Genomic DNA, 21729 nt, shown 5'->3' on the forward strand with positions numbered 1-21729 from the left:
TGTAACTAAACAATATAAATCAACTTAAAAAAAAAATCAACATCCAGCCAACTCTTGATACTCATTTTTTTTTTTAAATTGATTGTTTGTTTGTTTTTTTTGTTTTTCAAGACAGGGTTTCTCTGTGTAGCTTTGTGCCTTTCCTGGAACTCACTTGGTAGCCCAAGCTGGCCTTGAACTCATAGAGATCCGCCTGGCTCTGCCTCCCGAGTGCTGGGATTAAAGGCGTGCGCCACCACCCAGCAATACTCACATTTCTTAACTGAATATGATAAATACGTCCCCTTACTAGAAAGCTCCAAGTTACTAACCCCACTCTTTTTAATATGCCATACCTTCAAGATAATATTTACTGAGAAATAGAGACAATAAGAGCATGAAACAGAAGGTTGGAAAACTGTTATGTAATAGTTTGAGGAACATTATAACTAATGGTTTTAGAAATACTTGCAAGAATTTACCATTAACATGCCCAGGCCTGGTTCTTCAAAGTAATACTTTGATAGTGCCATTTTATATATTTAGATCTTTCTAATATGTTTTAGGATTACTTTTTATGAATTAAACAATCTTATAGTTTTTATTTTCTTAGGTTATTTTCTCTATCAAATGCTCATTTCTGTTTTTCTTTTCACACTGTTAAGTTACAAGATTAAATTACATGGTACATGTGTTAATATCCCAAAATGAAATCCTGGGCTTATACATAAAGTTCTACAGTTTTCTGTATTGTAGCTCAATAAGTAGTTTTTAGTCCCTGGTTTTATTTTACTGTGCTCATTTGTCACCTGAATGCCCACTTCATTGGTTTTCATTTTCTTAACTTATACAATAGCTGAGTCACTCAACAACCAGGATATGTTCTGAGAACTGCATTGTTAGGTGATTCTGTCATCATATGAACATCAGAGGGTAAACTTAAATAAATCTAGTGGGTAAAGTACACCTGATGTGGTTTCTTGGTACAATCAAAAGAGGCAGTAAACATAAGTCATATAAGGCTGCAGCCAGTAATGTGGCATATTGTTTTACAATAAACTTATTTAAGACAAGTACACGAGAATAACAATAAAAAGTACAATACAGTAAATAAATAAGCCAGTTTATTACCATTAATGAGTATTGTGCACTTAATGATTGTGGTAATTTGAATGTAATTGGTCCTCATATGCTCATAGGGGGTGTCACTATTAGGAGGTGTGGCCTAGTTAAAGTGGATGTGGCCTGTTGGTGGAAGTATGTCACTGAGGGGGTGGACTTTGAGGTCTCCTATGCTCAAGCTATGCCTAGTTCAGTTCACTTCCTGTTGTCTATGAATAACAGATGTGGAATTCTCAGGTCTTTCTCCAGAATGATGTTTGCGTTCACACTGCCATGTCTCACCATGATGAGACATGTAACTGTAAGCCACCCAATTAATGTTTTCCTTTATAAGAGTTGCCGTGGTCATGGTGTCTCTTCACAGCAACAGAAATCCTAATTAAGACAATGACAGTGTGTACTATGCTTATAAGTAACTAACATAGTAGAGTGGGCACCCCAAACTGTAGCCATCTGTATACTACCATGTTAAAATAACTATGATAGCATTAGCTGATAGCAATTTTCAGCTTCACTAGATCACAATTGTCCATACAATTTGTGGTTGACAAAATGTCAGTATATAGCACATGCCTGCATCGAAGTCCGTGACTTTCTCCTAAGCAAATATTTAACCCATGATATTTTTGCATTTGATATACTACTTCTGATTTGTGTATATATGCATGTTTCAGCAGGCATATCCACGTGTTGTGGCAGATGTGTGGAGATGACAGCTTTCACCAATTAGTTCTCTGCTTTTCACCACATTGGTCCTCTGGTTCAAACTCAAGTCACTAGGCTTTGTGGAAAGCATCTTTACCCACTGAATGACCTCTCCATTCCTACTGCTCTTCTTAAAATGCATTTTAACTTTATTCTATTTTATTTAGAGACTATATTCTAGTATTTAATTATTTGGGAATTCTCATTTTTGGCGTATTCTACTATGTAACGCTTACAAAGTTCAAATTAGCACTGAAAAATATACTTATTACTTGGGGGAGTATCAATTCCTCTTGACTTTAGTTCACTTGTCTGTCATACCAAAAAGGAAAGATAAAAGTTTGATGTGTTCCTGATAAATTCTGTCCCTGCTTTGGTTTAATATGTCCCTTAAATTTCATGTGTTGAAAAATTACCCTCAAAGCTCCATGTTAAATGGAGCTCCAGGTGTAAATCCTGGGTGTGGGAGGTAGGAGGTGGGAAAGTCAGAAAGACTCATTAATGAGTTATTACAGGGCATCTCTACTATAAAAGCTAGCCTCTGGTTAGCTTTGTCTGTTTCTCTCTGTGTCATCTTAGGGCTTTGCAGAAATTACTATTAATAAAAAAGGACTTCACCATCTACTGCTTCTCAGTCCCAAACTGCCAGCTTTGAGAATCATGAGCTGAACAACTTTTATTCTGTATGTATTATCTAGCCTGTGGTATTCCGTCAGTAACAAAAGGAAATAGACTGAGATAGCCCTTTATAGTTGTAATTTCATTAAAAGTGTCATGTTGGGGCACCCGTGGGACATGTGCTTCCATTTTATGAGGCAACTGGCTGCCCTGAAGTTGAAGCAGTGATAGTCCTGGTCAGGGTACTTGACTGTAGGCGTGCTACTCCCCAGAGAAAAGAGACTCCAACACACCATTTTGGTGTTGTTTTTTTGTTTTTGTTTTTGTTTTTTTTGTTTGTTTGTTTATTTGTTTTTCCTGTGCTCTATAGCAGAAGAAAAGAATAATCTGATTCAACCACTGGAAAGAACAACATTAAAGTTTGGGGACCTCCCTGCCTTCCCCCCCCCCCCCGAGGGGATAATTAAGGGGTTGGCAAGCTCTAATACTATAATGAACTTCCCCAAAGGCAGAATGCCCATTCTCTGGACTTTCTTCTTTAATTAGAGTGTTCTCTTTCTGGATTGTATCTTTCAAATTTCTAAGACAAGTTGAGAATCCTTCTCTGGTTACTGTCTGTTGCTCTCTATTTATTTTTTTCAGTTAGCAAGGAAAAAAGTTGTAAATTTGTGTTTCCTTTAAAATTCTCTATGAAAACACCTTATTCTCATTGAAACTTAAACGCAAATCTTCTAAGTTATACATTTACATTGCTATAGAGAAAACCAAACTCCTTGAAAAAAGAAAAGAATTTAAAGTGTGGTGATGACTTATACCTGTAATCTCAGCACTAGAGAGACTAAGGCCAGAGAACTTCTAAGAGTTCAAAGTCAGCCTGGGTTACATAGTAAGCTCAAAGCCAGCCTATGCTAGAATGTGAAATCCTGTCTTGTCAGGAAAAGAAAAACAAAAAGGGAAAATAGAAAAAAAGAATACTTTTTTTGGAGGGTGGTGGTGTTTCGAGACAGGGTTTCTCTGTAGCTTTGGAGCCTGTCCTGGACTAGCTCTGTAGATCACACTGGCCTCAAACTCACAGAGATCCACCTGCCTCTGCCTCCCAAGTGCTGGGATTACAGGCGTGTGTCACCACCGCCTGGCAAGAATACTCTTAAAATGCAATATAAACAGAAAGTTGACTAATGTATATAAGCTAACTGCTTGTGAGCTATATCCTGAAAGCCTATAAAAAATGACATGCTGATAAGCACACACATATATGCTGGTATGGACACATAGAGACAGTTATATGTAAACTTACTATGTGTACACAGTATTTATTACTCAGTCCTATGAGGGACTAAGTTCTGTGATTTAATTCATCTCTTTGCCACAAATACGCAAGAATAAACAAAGAAACAAACAAAAACACGTTTAAGATCCTTAATTTTACTGGAACCAGTATCAAAGGGCCCGCACGTTAGTTTGTCCTCGATTTAGTAGCCGCTAGACTTCAAGAGAACCATGTTGCTCCCCAGAAGAGACAGCTTGAAATGAGTTCAATACTCTGTGGAGTATAATGTCATCCATTCCCAAAACTATTACCAGTAGCTTACCTTATTAGCTCTAGCTGTGCAAGTTCCTGATTTGCCTGAAATATAGGCTTTTTAGTGAAGAGTTCACCAAGGATACATCTAATAGAGAAAGTACAGCTGTCAGTATTCAATTTTCTCTTTTTAATTCACTATCAAAACTTTTTAGTACCATAAGCCAATGTGTCTATCTTACCCACAACTCCATACATCAATAGCTGGTGTATATCGTTCTTCTCCCAAGAGTAGTTCGGGTGGACGGTACCACAAAGTAATGACCTTGTTCGTATATGGTCGACTAAAAAACAAACAAACAAACAAACAAACAAACAAACAAACAAAAAAGTCCTCTTTAAAGTTAGCATTTGTAGTAAGAGATTCTATTAGGAAATATAATATATTTTGGATAATCAAAACAATCCTACAATCATTCTTAACACTAAGATATTTAATACACAGTCATAAAATGCATGGACAGTAAGCAGAAAATCCCTCAACATGAGAATATAAAAATAAGCAGTTAGCTATTAGCTATAATTTGGTCAAAGAGAAGTCCCTCACCAACTCAATTGCTGAGTAAGGATTTTCCTTACCATAAAAGCTTTTTAAATGATGAATTCATAAAGGAATGGGTTCACACACCTGGCAAAGGACTAACAAAATAAAATGGAGTTCAAATTGAGATCGCCTAACAAAATGCCTGCTTTTGTTTTGGGTCTGAGGATTGAATCCAAGACTCTTCATATGCTAGGTAAGTGCTCTACCCAAGTCATTAACAAAAGTTTGCACTTGATTTCCGTGTGCTAGAATTCAATGTGGGTACCACCACAGTTGGCCCCTAGCAACTAGGCAGATCTGTGAAAATATTTAGCACATTTGGATGCACTCCGGTTTGTGAAAATAAAGTAGATATTGACTACAAAAGTAGTAGTGGTCTCGTCTACACAGAACAAGCTACAGCTATAGTGCTTTATCAGAAAACTCTCAAAAAAAATATACATGTGAACTGAGATTACTTAAACCTAGCCAAGTTATAATAATGTTAAGTCTTACCATCATCCCAGCACAAACTCAGCACCAAATATTTCTAAACATCTGACGATAGTCACATTCCCCATGATTTACATGAATGAAAATGACTCTAAAAACTCAGGACCTATGGCTAACGTACAGACTTCAGAGTAACTCCCTCTTTAGAGCAGTTATAAACCTTACAACTGTTCTAGATGTCTTCCAAATGACAGTGACCACAACTTCAAGGACAGAGATCGAATTCCCCAGGAAGGCTGTATTCCAAGCCATTTGTTCACCTGACACGGGTTGGACCAGATTCATTTGGGGAAAAGAAAAAAGTGCACACAATTTAATCCAACTTCTTTTAGCAAACATAGGTCTAAAATCCCAGGAAGCCTAAGATTCATCTGAACTGCTCTGCTACAACTCAGCCAAATTTCTCTAAATAATCTGAGCGCTAATACTGTAAATTAACAATTTGGGCATCACAATATTCCCAAACCTCCTCACCCCCAAAAAAACTTCTGTTGACTTTGGTCAAACTGAATTAAGAAGTAAGAGCCAAAGGTTTTTTGGTTTGGTTCAGTTTTATTTTCAGGCAAAGTCTATTTAGTCCTGGCTGGCCTAGGATTTGCTTTGTAGCCAGGATGGCCTTGAGTTTCCAGTAACTTTCCTACCTCTGACCCCCAAGAACTAGGAGTCAGGCACATACATACCACTAAGTCTGGCTAGAATGCCTATGAAGCAAATGAAAATTGAGTATACTTTCCTTAGTAACTTCTCTTTGCTTATTTTCTGGTATCAATTATCTTCATATAAAGTATTTTAAACCCTGGCTGCTCTAATAAAGATGTACTTAATCATTCTTATTTAAGCATAATTCCTTCCCATTTTTCTTACTTACTTCCCATTAATTCAATGATGCACAGCAAAAGATCTGCCAGTATCAGGTCTAATCTCTACTCTCGATAATTCATCTTGGCATGATTCCACTGTCTTAAACTCCCTATATTTTCTATCTTGACTCAAAAGTACAAAGGCTCATTCACAGACACCAAGCCCAGGAAAACCTGGGCTACAATAGAGCACTTAAATATAACATTCAGGTGACATGTGAATGAGCTTGTTGGGGAAAGAAAGCGTGGAAACCTATGAGGACTAGCTTCTAAATTGTTTCAAGGGTCTACTTGAAGCTTATGCTGTAAGACTGAAACTAGGTTGACTACTCTCAAAGAATTATTTAAATTGATATAAATCTAATTTTTTAAATTTAAAAAATACTGGAAGTTTTAGAGAATCTACAAATATTCAGGTGTTGAAATTTTATTTAAAGGAAGTGTTCAAAATAAAAGATTAGTTTACATGTCACATATCAAATGCTATGTAATTTATTACATAGTCACTTTTTGCTTCAAGTTTGGCTAAAAGCCTTTATCAAATTTAGAATAGTCAATTTTCAAAATGATTAAACACAAAACAACACAAAGTATAGTTCTAAGTGTATCAAAGTATTTAATGTACAGCTAATTGTTTTCTAAGTATTTCTAAAATGTCAGATACTCTCCGCTTGTTTGGTACACATTCCAATGCTGCTTCTATACAATCCTAATAATTTCAGTGCTTGGGGGAGGGGTGTAGAGGGGGGATTGATTGATTATGGTATTTCTTATAAGTGTAATAAGATCATTCTATGAAATTCAAAAAGATTCATGTAAAAGGATACACCTAAGAAAGATTTAAATGCTTAATTTCTCCAACAATACATGATAAAATCTTCAGTGGTTTCTTTCATTCTATAATTTGTAGTGTTTTTGAGACAAGAAGGAAAGCCTTCAGGTAACTACTCAAGAGAAAACCAGGTCATTCTGCTAATACCTACCTAGCTGCTGCAGGAAGACAACCCAGGGACCTTTCTTTGGTTTTGTGGGTGGGGAATGGGCATGATTTCCCCATGTAGCCCCCTCAGGTAGGCCTCAAACATAAAAGGCTTCCTGTTGTAGCTTCCTAGGTGCTAAGATGGCAGATAGTATGCAATCATAGCTAGCTAGCCAGGAACCATCGACAAGCTCATCTTAAATACTTTTTTGAAAAAAGGATTTCAATAGTTACAACCCAAGTCTGAGCCACTATTACTAATTCAACAGTATAGTCATTGGTTATCTCACCTCTAAAATGTCCTTGCCTGCCATCTTTTTAAAAACATTTTGTTTTAAAAACATAAAATCAGGTCATATCCGACTGCAAATAAACAGAACTTCAGACTCTTAAACACCAGGGTGCTTCCCAGTAGCTGAGCTTCTCCTACTGGAATACTCTTTAATTAAATAATTAAAATTTTAATTAAATTTTCTTTCTTTACCCTCAGATCTTAGTTCCAATTTACTTCTTCAAAGACAGCTATCCTAACTATCCCATCAAAAATTCTTCCAGCCACCGTCACCACAGCCAGAATCCTAGTCATTATTTCACTTGAGTTGTAGTTAACTTCTCTGAATACCACGCAAACGAGACAGGGATTTGCTCTGCCTTTTGCAGTTCTAATGCCTAGCCTTTGGATACTTCTTACATCATACTCTGTCCAAGTAAGAACTTGAGTGTACTTTTAACTGACTGGCATGCTGTAATACTTAACAGTAAGTACAAACTTTTTCCTCACGCCCCTTTTCTTTTGCCTTTATACTTTTTAATACTTTCACATTTCCTTTTTATCTTGTAAAGAAATAATTTTTCAATTCCTGTACCATAATGCCATACACTGAAAAATAAAACTCATTTCCCAAATAGATGCTGTCATTGTAGTAAGACCACTTGTCTACTCTGAAATGTGCAAGTTTGTAAGTATCTCAGAGAACCTACATCAAAGCTTTCAAAAGTCAATTTGTTACCCTCTGCTGCAACTGCTTTGCTCTTCCTGTTGCACGAGCAGCAGCACTTGTGGAAGGGAACAAGAGCTGTCCTCTTGGACTTGCTCCTTTCTGCTACAGCAGCTGCCCCGCTATCTACACTACACTTCTCATCCTCATTGCAATAAGGTGTGCCAGGCAACCAAGCGCATGCCACTGAAACAACAGGAATGTACATGCCAAGAGCCTTTTCTAGACATGATTCTTAATACCACCCCCTTCTTTTTGTATTTCTGCAACAGCCTTGGAAGGAATTAGAAAAGATAGCAGATCTACTCAGGTTTTCTGGATGACTGTATGTGACAGTCACCATTTGAACTGATGCTATGGTTAAATATTAATGACTGAGGTAAACAACAATTATTAAGCGAGAAATTATAATACTTTAAGCCATTACTAAATGTTTACCATAGTTTTGCCTCTCCTAACTGTAGATGTATCCAGCTACTTAAGCACTTAGGTAGTAGAGACATTTTCCACAACAGGTACTGGGCTCTAACTATTCTCCAGTGGCGACCCTTATGACATAATTCACCTCTTTCTAACACATGTCCATTGCCTAGTTCTAGCCACAATAAATTTATCAAAATTTAGTGCAGCAGCTTTCTTATCAAATTTTTCTTGCTTCCAGATTTTCAAGGCTAATTCACTTTCCAAAACACAATAAAAATGATAGGCTGAAAACATATTACTAAGACCCATTGGTTCTAGTGACTAGTCACACAAGGACAATAAATTCCTTTATTACTGGTTCCTGCTCCAACCACACTGAATCTTCAGTTCTCTGAAATGACTGAGCAAATGTACATTTTCTAGAGCAAGGAGACAGAAACCAAGTTGGGGGAAAAAAAGACAGCAAAAAAAAAAACAAAAAAACAAAAAAACAACAACAACAAAAAAAAAAACAAACCCAAAAAACAAAAACCTTTGAAGAAGTGAATGGTGCTTTAATGTTTTAAACAAACTTTAACAAAGTAAGCTGGTGGAACCCTGAAATCCCAGCAATCACTAGGCTGACAGACAGGAGCTTTTCAGTTTAATACTGAGGTTAAGGCCAACCTGGGCTATACAGTAACAACCTAACTGCAATTTAAAAAAAGTAGGTTGGTGCTCTGGTTCTATCCCCAACCCCTGCTCCTCCAAAAAGGGTGCCATACCTCATTTTTTATTTTACTTTAAGTAAGAAAAAAAAGCAAACACTGAGAAAGTATGCAGACAGAAGGACTTTAATCATAAAAGCCAATTTCCACATAAGGAGAGCTAGGAGGGCACTAAAGCCAATTTCACATCACTCAGCACAGTTTATACAGTATTATCAAGAAAATGCTCCATGTTATGAGTAAGTTGTTGTATTTACAAAGGTAAAGATCAAAGTAAATAAGATTGAAATTATGGTTAAAAGTAAAAATAACTTAAATCCCAAGAAACTCAGAGAACTGTTGTAATCTGAAGAGACAATCCAAAAGTAAAAATAACTTAAAATCCAGAATCCTCACATTTTAGCCTTTCCTGGGCTGGTTACCCACTGCCAACATCCTAATGATAACAGACCTCGTTTACACTATAGAAAGAATTTAAAAGTAACAAATATATATTTTTTTCTTCATGGATAAAAAAATAATTGTACTTCTGAAAAGTTAATCCTGTCTTTTTACAAAAATTGGATCAATACTTTATTGAAGATACAGCACTGGAAAAATGCAGTTATTTGGTTGTATGCATTTATTCACTTAGAAAAAGGGACAGATTGAGAATATGAAATGAATCATTTCAATTTATTTCTCTACTTGTTCCATAATCTAATCAAGGACAGACACACAGACATACAAACCCCATCTGTCAGTAAATTAGAGTTCAGCAAGTGAGTTCAATAAGATGTTATTTACAGGTGCCAAAGCTAAACTTTATAAATACTTCAAAAATAGGAATCTAAACGTCAGTGACTTTCTAGGAAGTATCGTCCTCTATGTTTGCTTTACAGTGTCAGGTGGATTAATCCCAGCACCTTGAGCATGCTGGGCAAGCACTCTACTACCAAACTAGTCTCTGGCCTCCATTACCTGGTTTTGAAAAGGCAGAGCTGACACCTATCATTTTATCAATAAGGAAAGCGATATCTGGAGAGGTGGGTAACAACAGCAGAAAAAAAAAAATGCCTTAAAAAAACTTTACCTTAATGTAATTATCAAAATAGTTGGGGGTTTTTTGTTTGTTTTCATTTTTTAGCTTCCTAGTTTGGTATAGTAACAGAGTTGAACATGACTATAGGAAAAAATGAAAACCCTGTAACTTGTTATTCCACTTCTAGAACAAAAACATACATGACAGGGGAGCTAGGATAAAGCCAGTTAAATTCAGCAAATCTGGGACTAGAGATGGGTCAGTGGTTAAGAACACTGGCTACTCTTCAGAGAATCCAGGTCCAATTCCTACCACCCATATGGCAGCTCAAAACCCTTCTAGCCACTTTGATACTGTATATACATGGTGCATATACATACATGCAGACAAAATACTTATTCAAATAAATTCAGCAAACTCTTTGCTATAAAACCGCTACAAAAATTGTTGTTAGCCTAATGGTACCCTTTAAAAGCACAAGATCAAGGTATGATTCAGGGGGATTAAACAGAAACTACGACAGAGAACAATTGTTTCTGTCCAAAACTCCACATTTACTTCCTAGCTCTTTGGGAACTGGCTGGCAGTGTGAACAAACAAAAGCCTTGTGTCCAGCAGTAATATAGCTATAAATTATAATAATGTACCAAAGCGCTACACACACAAAATAGTAATAATGAAGATGATGATGATGATGATAATGTGCCACAAACACATGAAAGAAGATGCAGTGACACATTTTTCAAAATGAAACAATGGGGATTATAATTGCATATAAAAGAAAAACAATTTATGTAGACTTGCAGAGGTATTTCAGAACACTATGTTTAGGGAATTATGAGTTCAACAATGCTACTATGGGGGCATGGCTGGAAATGGCAGCGTCTAGGAATGGGAGCAGAGAACAACACGAAACAAAGAAACTAAAGGCAGGGAGTATTCTTTAGAGGGATATGTTTTGTTGATAATATGTATGTACACACACACACACACACACACACACACACACACACGCATGCACACTTGTGAAAACAAATGGATAACTACAGAAAAGTACTATCTTTCTTTTTCCTGGCATGTTAGACAGGACTCAATTTAAGATACGCCAATCACCTAGGTAGATGTGCAGCAAACAACACACAGGCTTGATTACCTGAAAAAATGCTAACATTGGAAATTTAGATTTATAGTGAGAACATGCTTGAGATTGCCAAGAAGGTGGTGGGAATGGGACGACAGTAGGACAATGCTAGAAAATTTAATTGCCTTTTCCATTTTACATAATCAAAATGGTGAGTACATGAGGAAAAAAAGAACTGCAAATTTATTTTGATTTTACAATGAAGTCATTGACCTGAATAAGATTTCCACTTGTGAAGGCTGTTGAGGTACATTATTTACTGTTATCCATATCACTCTGTAGTAGTGTTTCTCTTGTCTTACTGTCATGGTTATAGTTTTGTCTCCAGCCTCCCAAAAGATGTGCAGCATTACCCAGAAACCCAGTAGGAAAGTTCTGCAGATCAGAGCCCCCTTCACCCATAACACATTTGATGTTTTAAAGCATATGAAATAAAGCATTGTTTCCATCTCTAAAATGACAACAATTCTAGATTTAGGGACAATGAAAGTCTCTAAACAAGTGGCAAGAGAGAAATAGCCACTAGATGGCGACATTCTGCCTGAAAAGGATGGGTTAGCAAGTGTTAAAACCCTTTTCCTCCTTTCCCCTCTCTCTCATGGGATCCTCAGAAATGAAGCAGACTTTCGCTACCATTTAAGGAAGTTTTGATAATGACAACATTTAGAAACATAACAGGTATGTATGTTTGTTCATTTGTTTGAATATTTTGTAGGAACTTTGCAGCATTTTGCGTTTGGGTAGCCTCAAACACGCCAGACAGGTGCTCAACCACTGAGCAACACTCTGAGCCCAGCATTTGGAAATGTAAAGATTTTTTCTTTTTTCTTTTATGAGTGTTTTGCCTGTATATCAATAAGTGCTCCTTGTGTGTGCCTGGTGCCATGGAGGCCAGAACCAGAAGATGGCATTAGATACCCTAGAACTGGAGTTCCAGATGGTAGTTAGGTGGTATCACAGGGCTGCTAGAAACCAAACTTGGGTCCTCTGCAAGAGCAACAAGTCCTCTCAACTACTGAGCCATGTTATCCAGGCCTAAATTTGGAAGTATTAAATCCATCACCATAATATTTAGAGTCACTAACTGGCTTAACCAAGATTTTACAGCAACACCAATTCAGTGGCAGAAGTAGCACCAGGAGGCCATTTCAAGACCTAACTGAACTACAAAGTATGTCTGAGGCTGATCTGGAATATATAGCAAAGACTCTGTCTCAAGAAATCCTTACAACTAGATAAGGATAATGCAAAGACTATAAACAAAGTTTCTTAACTTAGGACTACAGAATTTATTTTCTTTAAACTTTAAACCAGTAATACATGTACTGTTACAATGTTTCCTTTAAAAGAAGCAATTAATTTCAATTTTTGTGGAAACACTTGTTGTCCTATGGAAAAAGACATTTATAATATATATTATATATAATACATATATATAAATGTAGCTATACAATATTTTTTCTGGAACATCTATTCCAAATGCACAGGGATATCTTCTATAAAAAGAACTTTTTAGCTGTAGAAGGTACTTAGGTATATCCCAATATGGATGAAACATAATAAGAAAAAAACAAGGGAATTACATTCAAGTATGGCAGATAAATTACATCAAGGATAATACAACTGCAGTGAAATATCAAGGGATTAATAAAACCGAATCCTTAACCAAATAACGCCCCCCCAAAAGAAGAGCCAGATTAGTCAGAAATTTAAAAATGGTTATTCAAGTGAAGTTTTAGATTAAGTAACATTAAGATCATTTTCTTTGCAAATTCTACCAAAAGAAACATTACTATATTGTAGAAATATTTAAAAAAATTTAGAGCCAGGCATAGAGACGTACATCTTTAATCTCAACACTTGGGAAGTAGAAATAGCTGGGTCACTAAGTTTAAGGCCAGTCTGAATTACATAAATACAGAAATAAGAGTTGAAAACCTCAACTACATAGATATAGCTCCTTGACCCTTAAAGTCATTCAGTCCTCTACATCAGCAAAGACACAACAGGAGAACTGGTGAAGGTGAGGAGAAAGGGAGGTGGGAGGATCTGGGAGTTGGGGTACTCAAAGGAATATGACCAAAATATAGTATATGAAAAAAATCTAATAAAAATAAGCTATAAAAATAATAAATACTATGTTATTCAATGTTGTGACAACATGATGAACCTGAAGGACATTAGGTTAATAATTCAGGCACAGAAGATAAAAGATCACATGATCTCATTTGTATATAGAAGCTAAAAAAGTTCAAACTCAAAATCATACAAAGCAAGAGTGGAAGTCATCAAAAATTGTGTGTTCAAGATTGAGAACTGGTCAAAAAATATAAAATTTGCAACTAGATGGGAGGAGTAAGTTCAAGAGATTTATCAAACAACTTGATGAACACACTAGCAACTCAATATTGTCTTGAAAGTTACTAAGAGATTTTTTTTAATTGTTCCTACCACAAAAAAGAAAAAACTGACATAAGACATTAGCTAATTAGCCGTCTTTAACCGTTCTACAATGTTGTACATAGTTCAAAATAATTTATTGTACATAATTTTATACACCATTAAAAATAAATTTTAAAAAAGATAACATCACTTAATTCACAAATTCTTACAGAAAATCATTATTTCAACAAAATGTTTTATTTTAAAATTCTGTATGAATTCTAATAGGAGTCCTATTTCTTTACCAGCAGACACAAAGGGAGCCAGCCAGATACACACCCCAACTTTAGCCAGAGAAGCGCCATCGTTCTCTATCTTACACCTGAACTTCCTCACAAGTGCTAGTTTAAATAGTTCCAGGGAGTTGGGAAAAAAGACTACTGTAGATATAAGTAAAACAAAAACAAAAAAGGTAAAGTCTAAAATAATAAAAGTCTTGAATTTTAAATGTACTATTTATAAAGCATACACCAAACTTTATTATTAAGTACACATTAAGAACCTTAATATCTAGATCTGCACTAAAATTTTAAGTATTAGTTTTTAAAAAGTTTAAGTTCATTCATTGCAGTCATATTTAAAGTTCTACATTTTAATAGAAATTTTATTTATCCACCATTTAAAAATCAAATTTAAAAATTAAATATACAAATTATAAAATTAAATCAGTCAAACAAGTTTTTCTTTATTATTCAGGAAACATAAATGTTGATATTTAAAAAAAAACAAAACTACAAAACAGGGCTGGAGAAACGGCTCACAGAGCGCCTGCTGCGTGTTCAGACTGCCTAGGTGCAGTTCCCAGCACTCACAGGGCAGTTCACAACTCTGTAACTCCAGTTTCAGGGGACTCAAAGGACCTCTTCTGATCTCCACGGGTAGAAGACATACATGTGGTACACATACATACATGAGGCCAAAGACTTATACACATAAAATTTTAAAAATTAGCATTCTAAATTTAGTTTCTAAAACTGAACTTTGTGCTTACAATAAATAATTCATCTCAAAGTACTCTTACCTTTCTTCTGAGCTATATAAACGAGCAAGTCCAAAATCTGCAAGTTTTATCTGTCCTCTGGTAGAAATAAGACAAAATAAAAAAGCATTAGTCTATCATGAATCTGATAATATGTATTTACATTCTATTCCTTGTGCTCAATTAAGATACAGTTAAAAAAAACATACATACAAATACTTTCACTGAACTGCTGTACTATGGCAAGATTAACTAGAGGAAAATGTACAAAGCAAATTTACAAAGTAACAACTAGAATCTTGCTTTGGGTAGAGTCTTTGTTGTTATGTGCCCATTCAATCATCCATATCTATAATTTCTTAATTTTCAGATTCAACCAGCTGTAGATCAGAACTATTGGAGGAACTATATTGTACTGAAGATGTACAGTCATGTGTTAATATTTCCTACATGACTGTGTACCAACTCTTTATAAAACATTTACATTTTTAATCTAGACAAATACTACCTTAATTTATGAAGAGTCTAAAGATTCTAAGAGGATACAGTGTATAGTCTTAGAAACAATCCCCCAAGGGGCTCAACACACTTATTATTTCAGTGGTGCTAGTGTGACAGTATTTCAGGTGCTGTTTCAGTACCCACTTCGGAAAGTACCTCAGTGACATCTAGACAGTACTTACTCTTGAACTAAGTCATGGTGTCTGAAATTTATGTTTAGGCTGACTGTTGTTCATTATCCAAGAAATCTGAAGCAATAAACTGAATTTTACAGGAAGTTATATACTATATTAACACTTACACACATAAAGCTCATATTCATACCTATTATTTAGAAGGATATTTGAACATTTAATATCTCTATGCAAAAAGTTCTTCTTATGACAATAATCCAGGCCTTCCATGAGCTGTCTCATAAAAGATTTTATATGGTTTTCATTAAAATGAACCAAGCCTGATTCCAGTAGTCCCATCAGATCATGGTCCATATATTCAAACACCAGGTAAAATGCACCTGAGAATGAGAACAATTAACATATTAAAGGCTTTTTATTCCTACAATCTATCTAGAGGATCAAAATTTTTTAAGTAAAATACTGGGATGGGGGGATTGTCCTTGAAAGTAATAGCTACTTTGTCACATATTTGGAAAGACTTGCTTATTCTCTCAATACTTAGTATCAAAAGGTAGCAAAAGCAGTTTTTTTCTAAAGAAAACCATTATGATATAGATCAACTCTACTAATTTCCACATTTTACAGTTTTTGATCTGATTAAATCCTTATCAATATCAGATAAATTGTTTTTCAGTAGAAAGTGAATAAAAGGTTCAAAGAAAATTAAAAAGTTTACCAAAGTCATCTTTAGATGGCTTCTATTAAACTTTTAACGGACACATAATTTGTTTATATAAGACCATGTGTGAAAGCATAAAATTACAACTTTATACAACCAGTGTTTAGTGTTTAACAATCTTAAATAAAACTTATACAAACTGAATCCAAAGCTATATAAAGAAATATACAATCAAGTAATGCTTTACAGAGTGAGTTCCAGGAAAGTCACAGCCACACAGAGAAACCCTGTCTTGAAAACCCAAAAAACCCCAACAACTAACAAAAGCTATGCTGTCCTCTGTGAAAACAACTAACAAAACAACTAACAAAACAACTAACAAAACAACTAACAAAAGCTATGCTATCCTCTGTGAAAAGAGGAAGATCAGCAGAATGCCAAAGAAGATACTCAAACACAGTTCACAGTCAGCTCCTAACTTTAAACAGAGCAAAGAACTTTCAAAAATGATGCAATAAGCACTTTGAGAAAAAAAATCTTCATGTACTAATTCTGTGTAGACATTAACATTCAAGATAAAGTTATACTTAGAAAGAAAATATGATTAGAGTTATTGGTAGGTAAGATGACTATCTTCCTGAAAATTTAAAAGAATATAGAGGAAGTCACTGGATTAGAGAAAAGCCAATATGCACAAAAAGCAAGATCAGACACAACCACAATTCAATAAAAGGAGGTTTTAAGGGTTGAGGAGCTAGCTGGCCCAATAGCTAAGTGTTTGCTGCCCAAACCTGAAAACCAGGATTCAAATCTCCAGCACCCACATAGCAATAGCTGGGCGTGGCTACGAGGGTTTATACTCTGTGTTGGGGGATGAAAACAGGCAGTTCTGAACATTCACTAGCTAGCCAGCCTACCTGAAATGGCAAGCAAGCTTCAGGTTCAATAAGAGGACCTATCTCAGGGGAATAATTACATGGAGATTTTATATATACATACATACATACATACACATACAAAAAGTTTTTAATGATACAATAACAGAAAAATACAAATGACTAGAACTTAATTATAACAAGAATTAAACATCAAAATAGAAACATTTATAAAGTAATTTCAATAAAAGGACTGATGGTTAGGCTTTATTCTTTTGCCTGAGAGCGAAGGGGTGGGAACTTAACTTGACAAAATAATTATAAAATTCACCATGAAGAAACTCTATCACATCACTATCCAAACACTGGTGAAAATACACATTTTGCCATACAAGAAATATGCCCTGTCCATGCTTAGAGAAATGACAGAACAGTGTAATAAAATACACACCAGAAGACAAGTTAAATGTTTACCCAATAATTATGAGAACAACAATTTCAATTTTAAGAAAGTAAAAGATGACAAAAAATTCATTTAGGTAAAATTATAACCCACAGTGAGATAAGCAGTTACATCAAAAACAAACTAATGAAAATGTAACTAACAGATTCCACTAAATAATGACTTGGGAATGCCACTGGAAGATAATATAGAGCCAATGAGGAAAACGACAACTGGGAAAAAATTGTCTGTGATATAAATAAATATCATGAATATCAAAGGCCTTAGAAACCAGTCAAAAGAAACTCATCCCACAGGACATGAAGAGAAATAAAACGCGTCATCAGATGGACAAATGGTGTATGTCTATAACCCTAGCACTTTGGAAGTAGGAGAAAGATCCGAAGGTCAAAGTCATCCCCAGCTCTATATTAGGTTAAAGAAGAGCCTCCAATATTCAAAAGAATGTCTGTGTCCAAAGCAACATTAAATATACTAAATCTCACTACGACTCCAAATGACTAATCAAAACAATATATACCATTTTAACGAAAAGATTTCAAAAGAGTATACAATATTAACAAAGGTGGGGAGTATAAATATAGAAGATATGCTTCATTTCTACTGCACAGCTCACAGAATAAGCCACTAGCACACAGGTATCTACTGAGAACTTGAGGCTAGTCCAAAATCATTTTTAAGTATAAAATGCGCACCAGATTTCTATTACTTAATATGAAACATCTCAGTAATATGCTACACAAGTAAGTATGGTATACAGGCCTGCAACACACACAGAAGAAGCTCAAATGCAAGGTGAAACTGGTTTATATAGCAAGACTTTGTCTCAGAAAAATAAAATACTAATAATAATTAATGATAATAATGGCTAATGGGCTAGAGAGATGCCTCAATGGTTAAAAGTCCTTGTTGCTCTTGCAGAAGACCTGAGTTCAATTCCTAGCCCCCATTATCATGTGGCTCCCAACTGTCTGTAATTATAGCTCCAGGGGATACATCCTCTTCTGGCTTCCATGAACATCCACATGCACAAGAGTGTACTCGTGTGCATGTGTACACACTTAAATATAAAGACATATCCATTACTACACAGAGAAACCCTGTCTCAAAAAAACCCAAATTCTTAAAATTGATTTAATTTCATTCTGCAACAAAATCACTAGATAACATTTTATTTTTGGGGAAAAAAAAAAAAACAAACAAACCACTTCCGGTTCTATTTCAGTCAAGTAGCAATAAATGAGAGTAATAAGAACTAGAATAAGACAAAATGATATATTTTGCTCTCAGAAACCATATTCAGTGGAAAATTACTAGAAACAGTAAAAATTCAGAAAAATGGTGTAACATACAATAGTCATTAATATTAGTTATCATTTAAAAGACAAAATAGAACCCATTAATAACAGCTAACTAAATTGAAAGGAAAAACTCCTAAATGTGTAAAAATTTTAAAATTCCTTTATAAGACAAAAAGCACACAAAGAGTGTACAAAGGAATAAAAAATGTCCCAAATTAATTTGTAAATTACACAAAAGCCCAATTCCTAAAATTATTCGTGTTGTACATGAAATGATGAAATGGCCCATAAGCTCATGTACTTGGACACCTGGTGCCAAGATAACAGCACTGTTTCGGAGGTTATGGAATCTGTAAGAGGTTGACTCTTGCTAGAGTAAGAACAACAGAGACAGACTTTGAGGTTTATAGCCTGGCCTTAGCTGATTCCTTCTTTACTACTTCAGTGTATGAGTGAAATGTGATCACTTTGCTTCCTCACTGCCATGCCATGTCTTTCCTGCCATGCTGGACAAAATCCCCTCATAAACCATAAGCCAAAATAAATACAATCAGTTTAAAAAAAAAAAAAAACCCCGAGAAAAACAAAAGCCTCTGAAAGAAAAAAGAGATATATAAACAATGGCTCTACATCCTATTTTTTAATTTTTAAAATTATAATGTAAATTGTTCCTGTAATTAAAAAGTGTGATTCAGGAAATCCAAAAATAGATTCCAAGTGCACACTGAACTTTTACTGTAGAATAGACTGTGGGGTTGACAGACAGCTCAGGTGACATGCAAGCATGAAAACCTAATTCCATGTAAAACCAAGGCACAGTGGCACATGACTGTAACATCGGTCCTGGGAAGGTAGATCCCTATAGTTCACTGGCCACCAGAAAAGCTGACTATGATGACATGTCCTGTCTCAAAAACTAAAATAGAGAGCAATTAAGAAAACACCCAATTTAAAGAAAGAAAGAGAACAGCTGATATTGACCTCAGGTTTCTACATGCACTTAACACACCCACACAAACAGGTACCTACACTCCCACAGAGAGACAGAGAAGAGAGGGAGACACAGAACGCAAAAAGAAACTTCTTCACATTAAGTAGGATGATCTTCTTAGTAAATAGTGGTAGGATAACTAACTGCATACCCAGATATAACTATATTAAAAATAGCCTGTCCTAATAACATTCACCAACATAAAAAGCAAATAAATCAATTATAGAACTAACAAATAAAACAGAAGCATTTGTTGAAAACAATTCCTCATTCTGAGAGTAGGGAAAAACAAACACCCCTAACCAGTGAAAAAAACAACCCAGTAAGACAAATAACTCTGACTACTATTGCTGTGGATATCGCTCTGTGTAAATAAAGTTCTGATTGGCCAGTGGCCAGGCAGGAAGTATAGGCGGGACAAGAGAGAAGAAAGAGAATTCTGGGATGGAGAAGGCTGGGGAGAGACACCGCCAGCCGCCGCCATGAGAAGCAACATGTAAAGACACTGGTAAACCACAAGCCATGTGGCAAAGTATAGATAAGCAGAAATGGGTTAATTTAAGATAGAAAAAGTAGATAACAAGCAGCCTGCCACGGCCACACAGTTTGTAAGCAATATAAGTTTCTGTGTACTTTCTTGGTTGGGTCTGAGCGACTGTGGGACTGGCGGGTGAGAGAGATTTGTCCTGACTGGGCCAGGCAGGAAAAATCTAACTACATACTATCTCTAAATCAGAAAAACAGGCTGATAGAACCACACAACTAACCAATGAGAAATCTCCATGGGGGCTGGGAAGATGGCCCAGTAGGTAAAGACACTTGCCAAGCAAGCCCACACACCAGAGGAACATCCCTAGAACCCACAAAAAGGTAGAAGGGTAAAATCAATTCCACCACGTTGTCCTCTGACCACATGTGCACCATAGCTATGTATCCCCCCATACACAATGATACACGTACAAAAACAATGATAATAGGGGCTGGAGAGATGGCTCAGAGGTTAAGAGCACTGGCTGTTCTTCCAGAGGACCTGAGTTCAATTCCCAGCAACCATGTGGTGGCTCACAACCATCTACAATGAGAGATCTGGTGCCCTCTTCTGGCCTGCATGCTGAACAAATCACTGTATACATAATAAATAAATAAATCTTTAAAAAAATAATGATAATAAATTATAAACAAAGACAAAGAAATCCCCATGGGAGCCATTACCAAAGTAGGAAGACCAAAATTTTAACCAATGAGCTGGAAACCCAGTGTGAATGAAGTTTGAATAAGTGGAAAGGGGACAGACTTAGCCAAGAGAGGTATCTAAACAGGCTTGACAATCTAAGTTGAACACTCAGATGCAACAAGGTGCAGGAAAGAACCAACTCTCAATAGCTGCCCTCTGACCTCCACTCTGAAATGCACACATTAGCATGTACGCCCCTAAACACACATAAACACACCACCAATTAGGAAACAGAATATTTGGGCTGGCAAGATGACTCAGTTAACAGAAGGTACTGAATTCAAATTAAATAAATAATTAATGACAATAACATGCAGTGAAGGATTCAGTCTTGGACTCCAGTGCTTTTCCCAAATTTTTATCACTTAGAAGTCCTACATCAAAATGATCATAAAAGAAATTCAGTGTTCCCAGTAATATAAAGTTATTTGATAGTTCCAGAGCAGTGGTTCTCAACCTGTGGGTCACGACCCCTTTAAAGGTCAAAAAATTTTCACACGAGTTGTATATCAGATACTTACATTACAATTCAAAATATTATGCAGTAGCAACAAAAAATAATTTTACGGCTGGGGGTCATCACAAAATGAACTGCATTGAAGGGTCACAGGACTAAGAAGGTTGAGAACCACTGGCCCAGAGCATCTTGTTCAGAGCAAGGATTGTCCTTCAGAGTAAGTTTTTCCCAGAGCTTAGCCAATAGGCTCTACTGGAATCTTCCACCTCTGGAGCCCTTCTAGCCTTCAACTAACCCAAACAAGGCTCAACTCTAGCACACTAGCTGCTTCTATCTCATTTAAGGGCAAGAACAACCAGCCACAATTAAGAAGTACTTATGAACAGCACAGCCTTGAAGCACAAGCTTGCTAAAAAATCATGCAGTAATAGTTTCTCTACACCCATTCCATACCGTTAATAGTGCTCATAGACAAAAAACCAGAGAGTGTGTCAAAAGAGCATGTTTCAGGCCCTATTTA

The 21729-nt window shown here is 35.8% G+C and overlaps 1 protein-coding gene across 4 annotated transcripts in view; it reads right to left on the reverse strand.

Moving 5' to 3' along the window:
- Window positions 1–21729, reverse strand: part of Cdk13 (cyclin dependent kinase 13) — a 96598-nt gene that overhangs the window by 19707 nt on the left and 55162 nt on the right. For all 4 annotated transcript variants that reach the window (XM_036187894.1, XM_036187892.1, XM_036187893.1 and 1 more), the window contains exons 6-9: window positions 15418–15607; window positions 14635–14691; window positions 4189–4290; window positions 4017–4094 (exon numbers count right to left, since the gene is read on the reverse strand). In XM_036187894.1, coding sequence (XP_036043787.1) covers window positions 4017–4094; window positions 4189–4290; window positions 14635–14691; window positions 15418–15607 — 427 coding nt within the window. The remainder of the gene's footprint in view (window positions 1–4016; window positions 4095–4188; window positions 4291–14634; window positions 14692–15417; window positions 15608–21729) is intronic.

The sequence above is a fragment of the Onychomys torridus genome, chromosome 5, assembly GCF_903995425.1.
Source record: "Onychomys torridus chromosome 5, mOncTor1.1, whole genome shotgun sequence".
NCBI classification, from domain to species: Eukaryota; Metazoa; Chordata; class Mammalia; order Rodentia; family Cricetidae; genus Onychomys; species Onychomys torridus.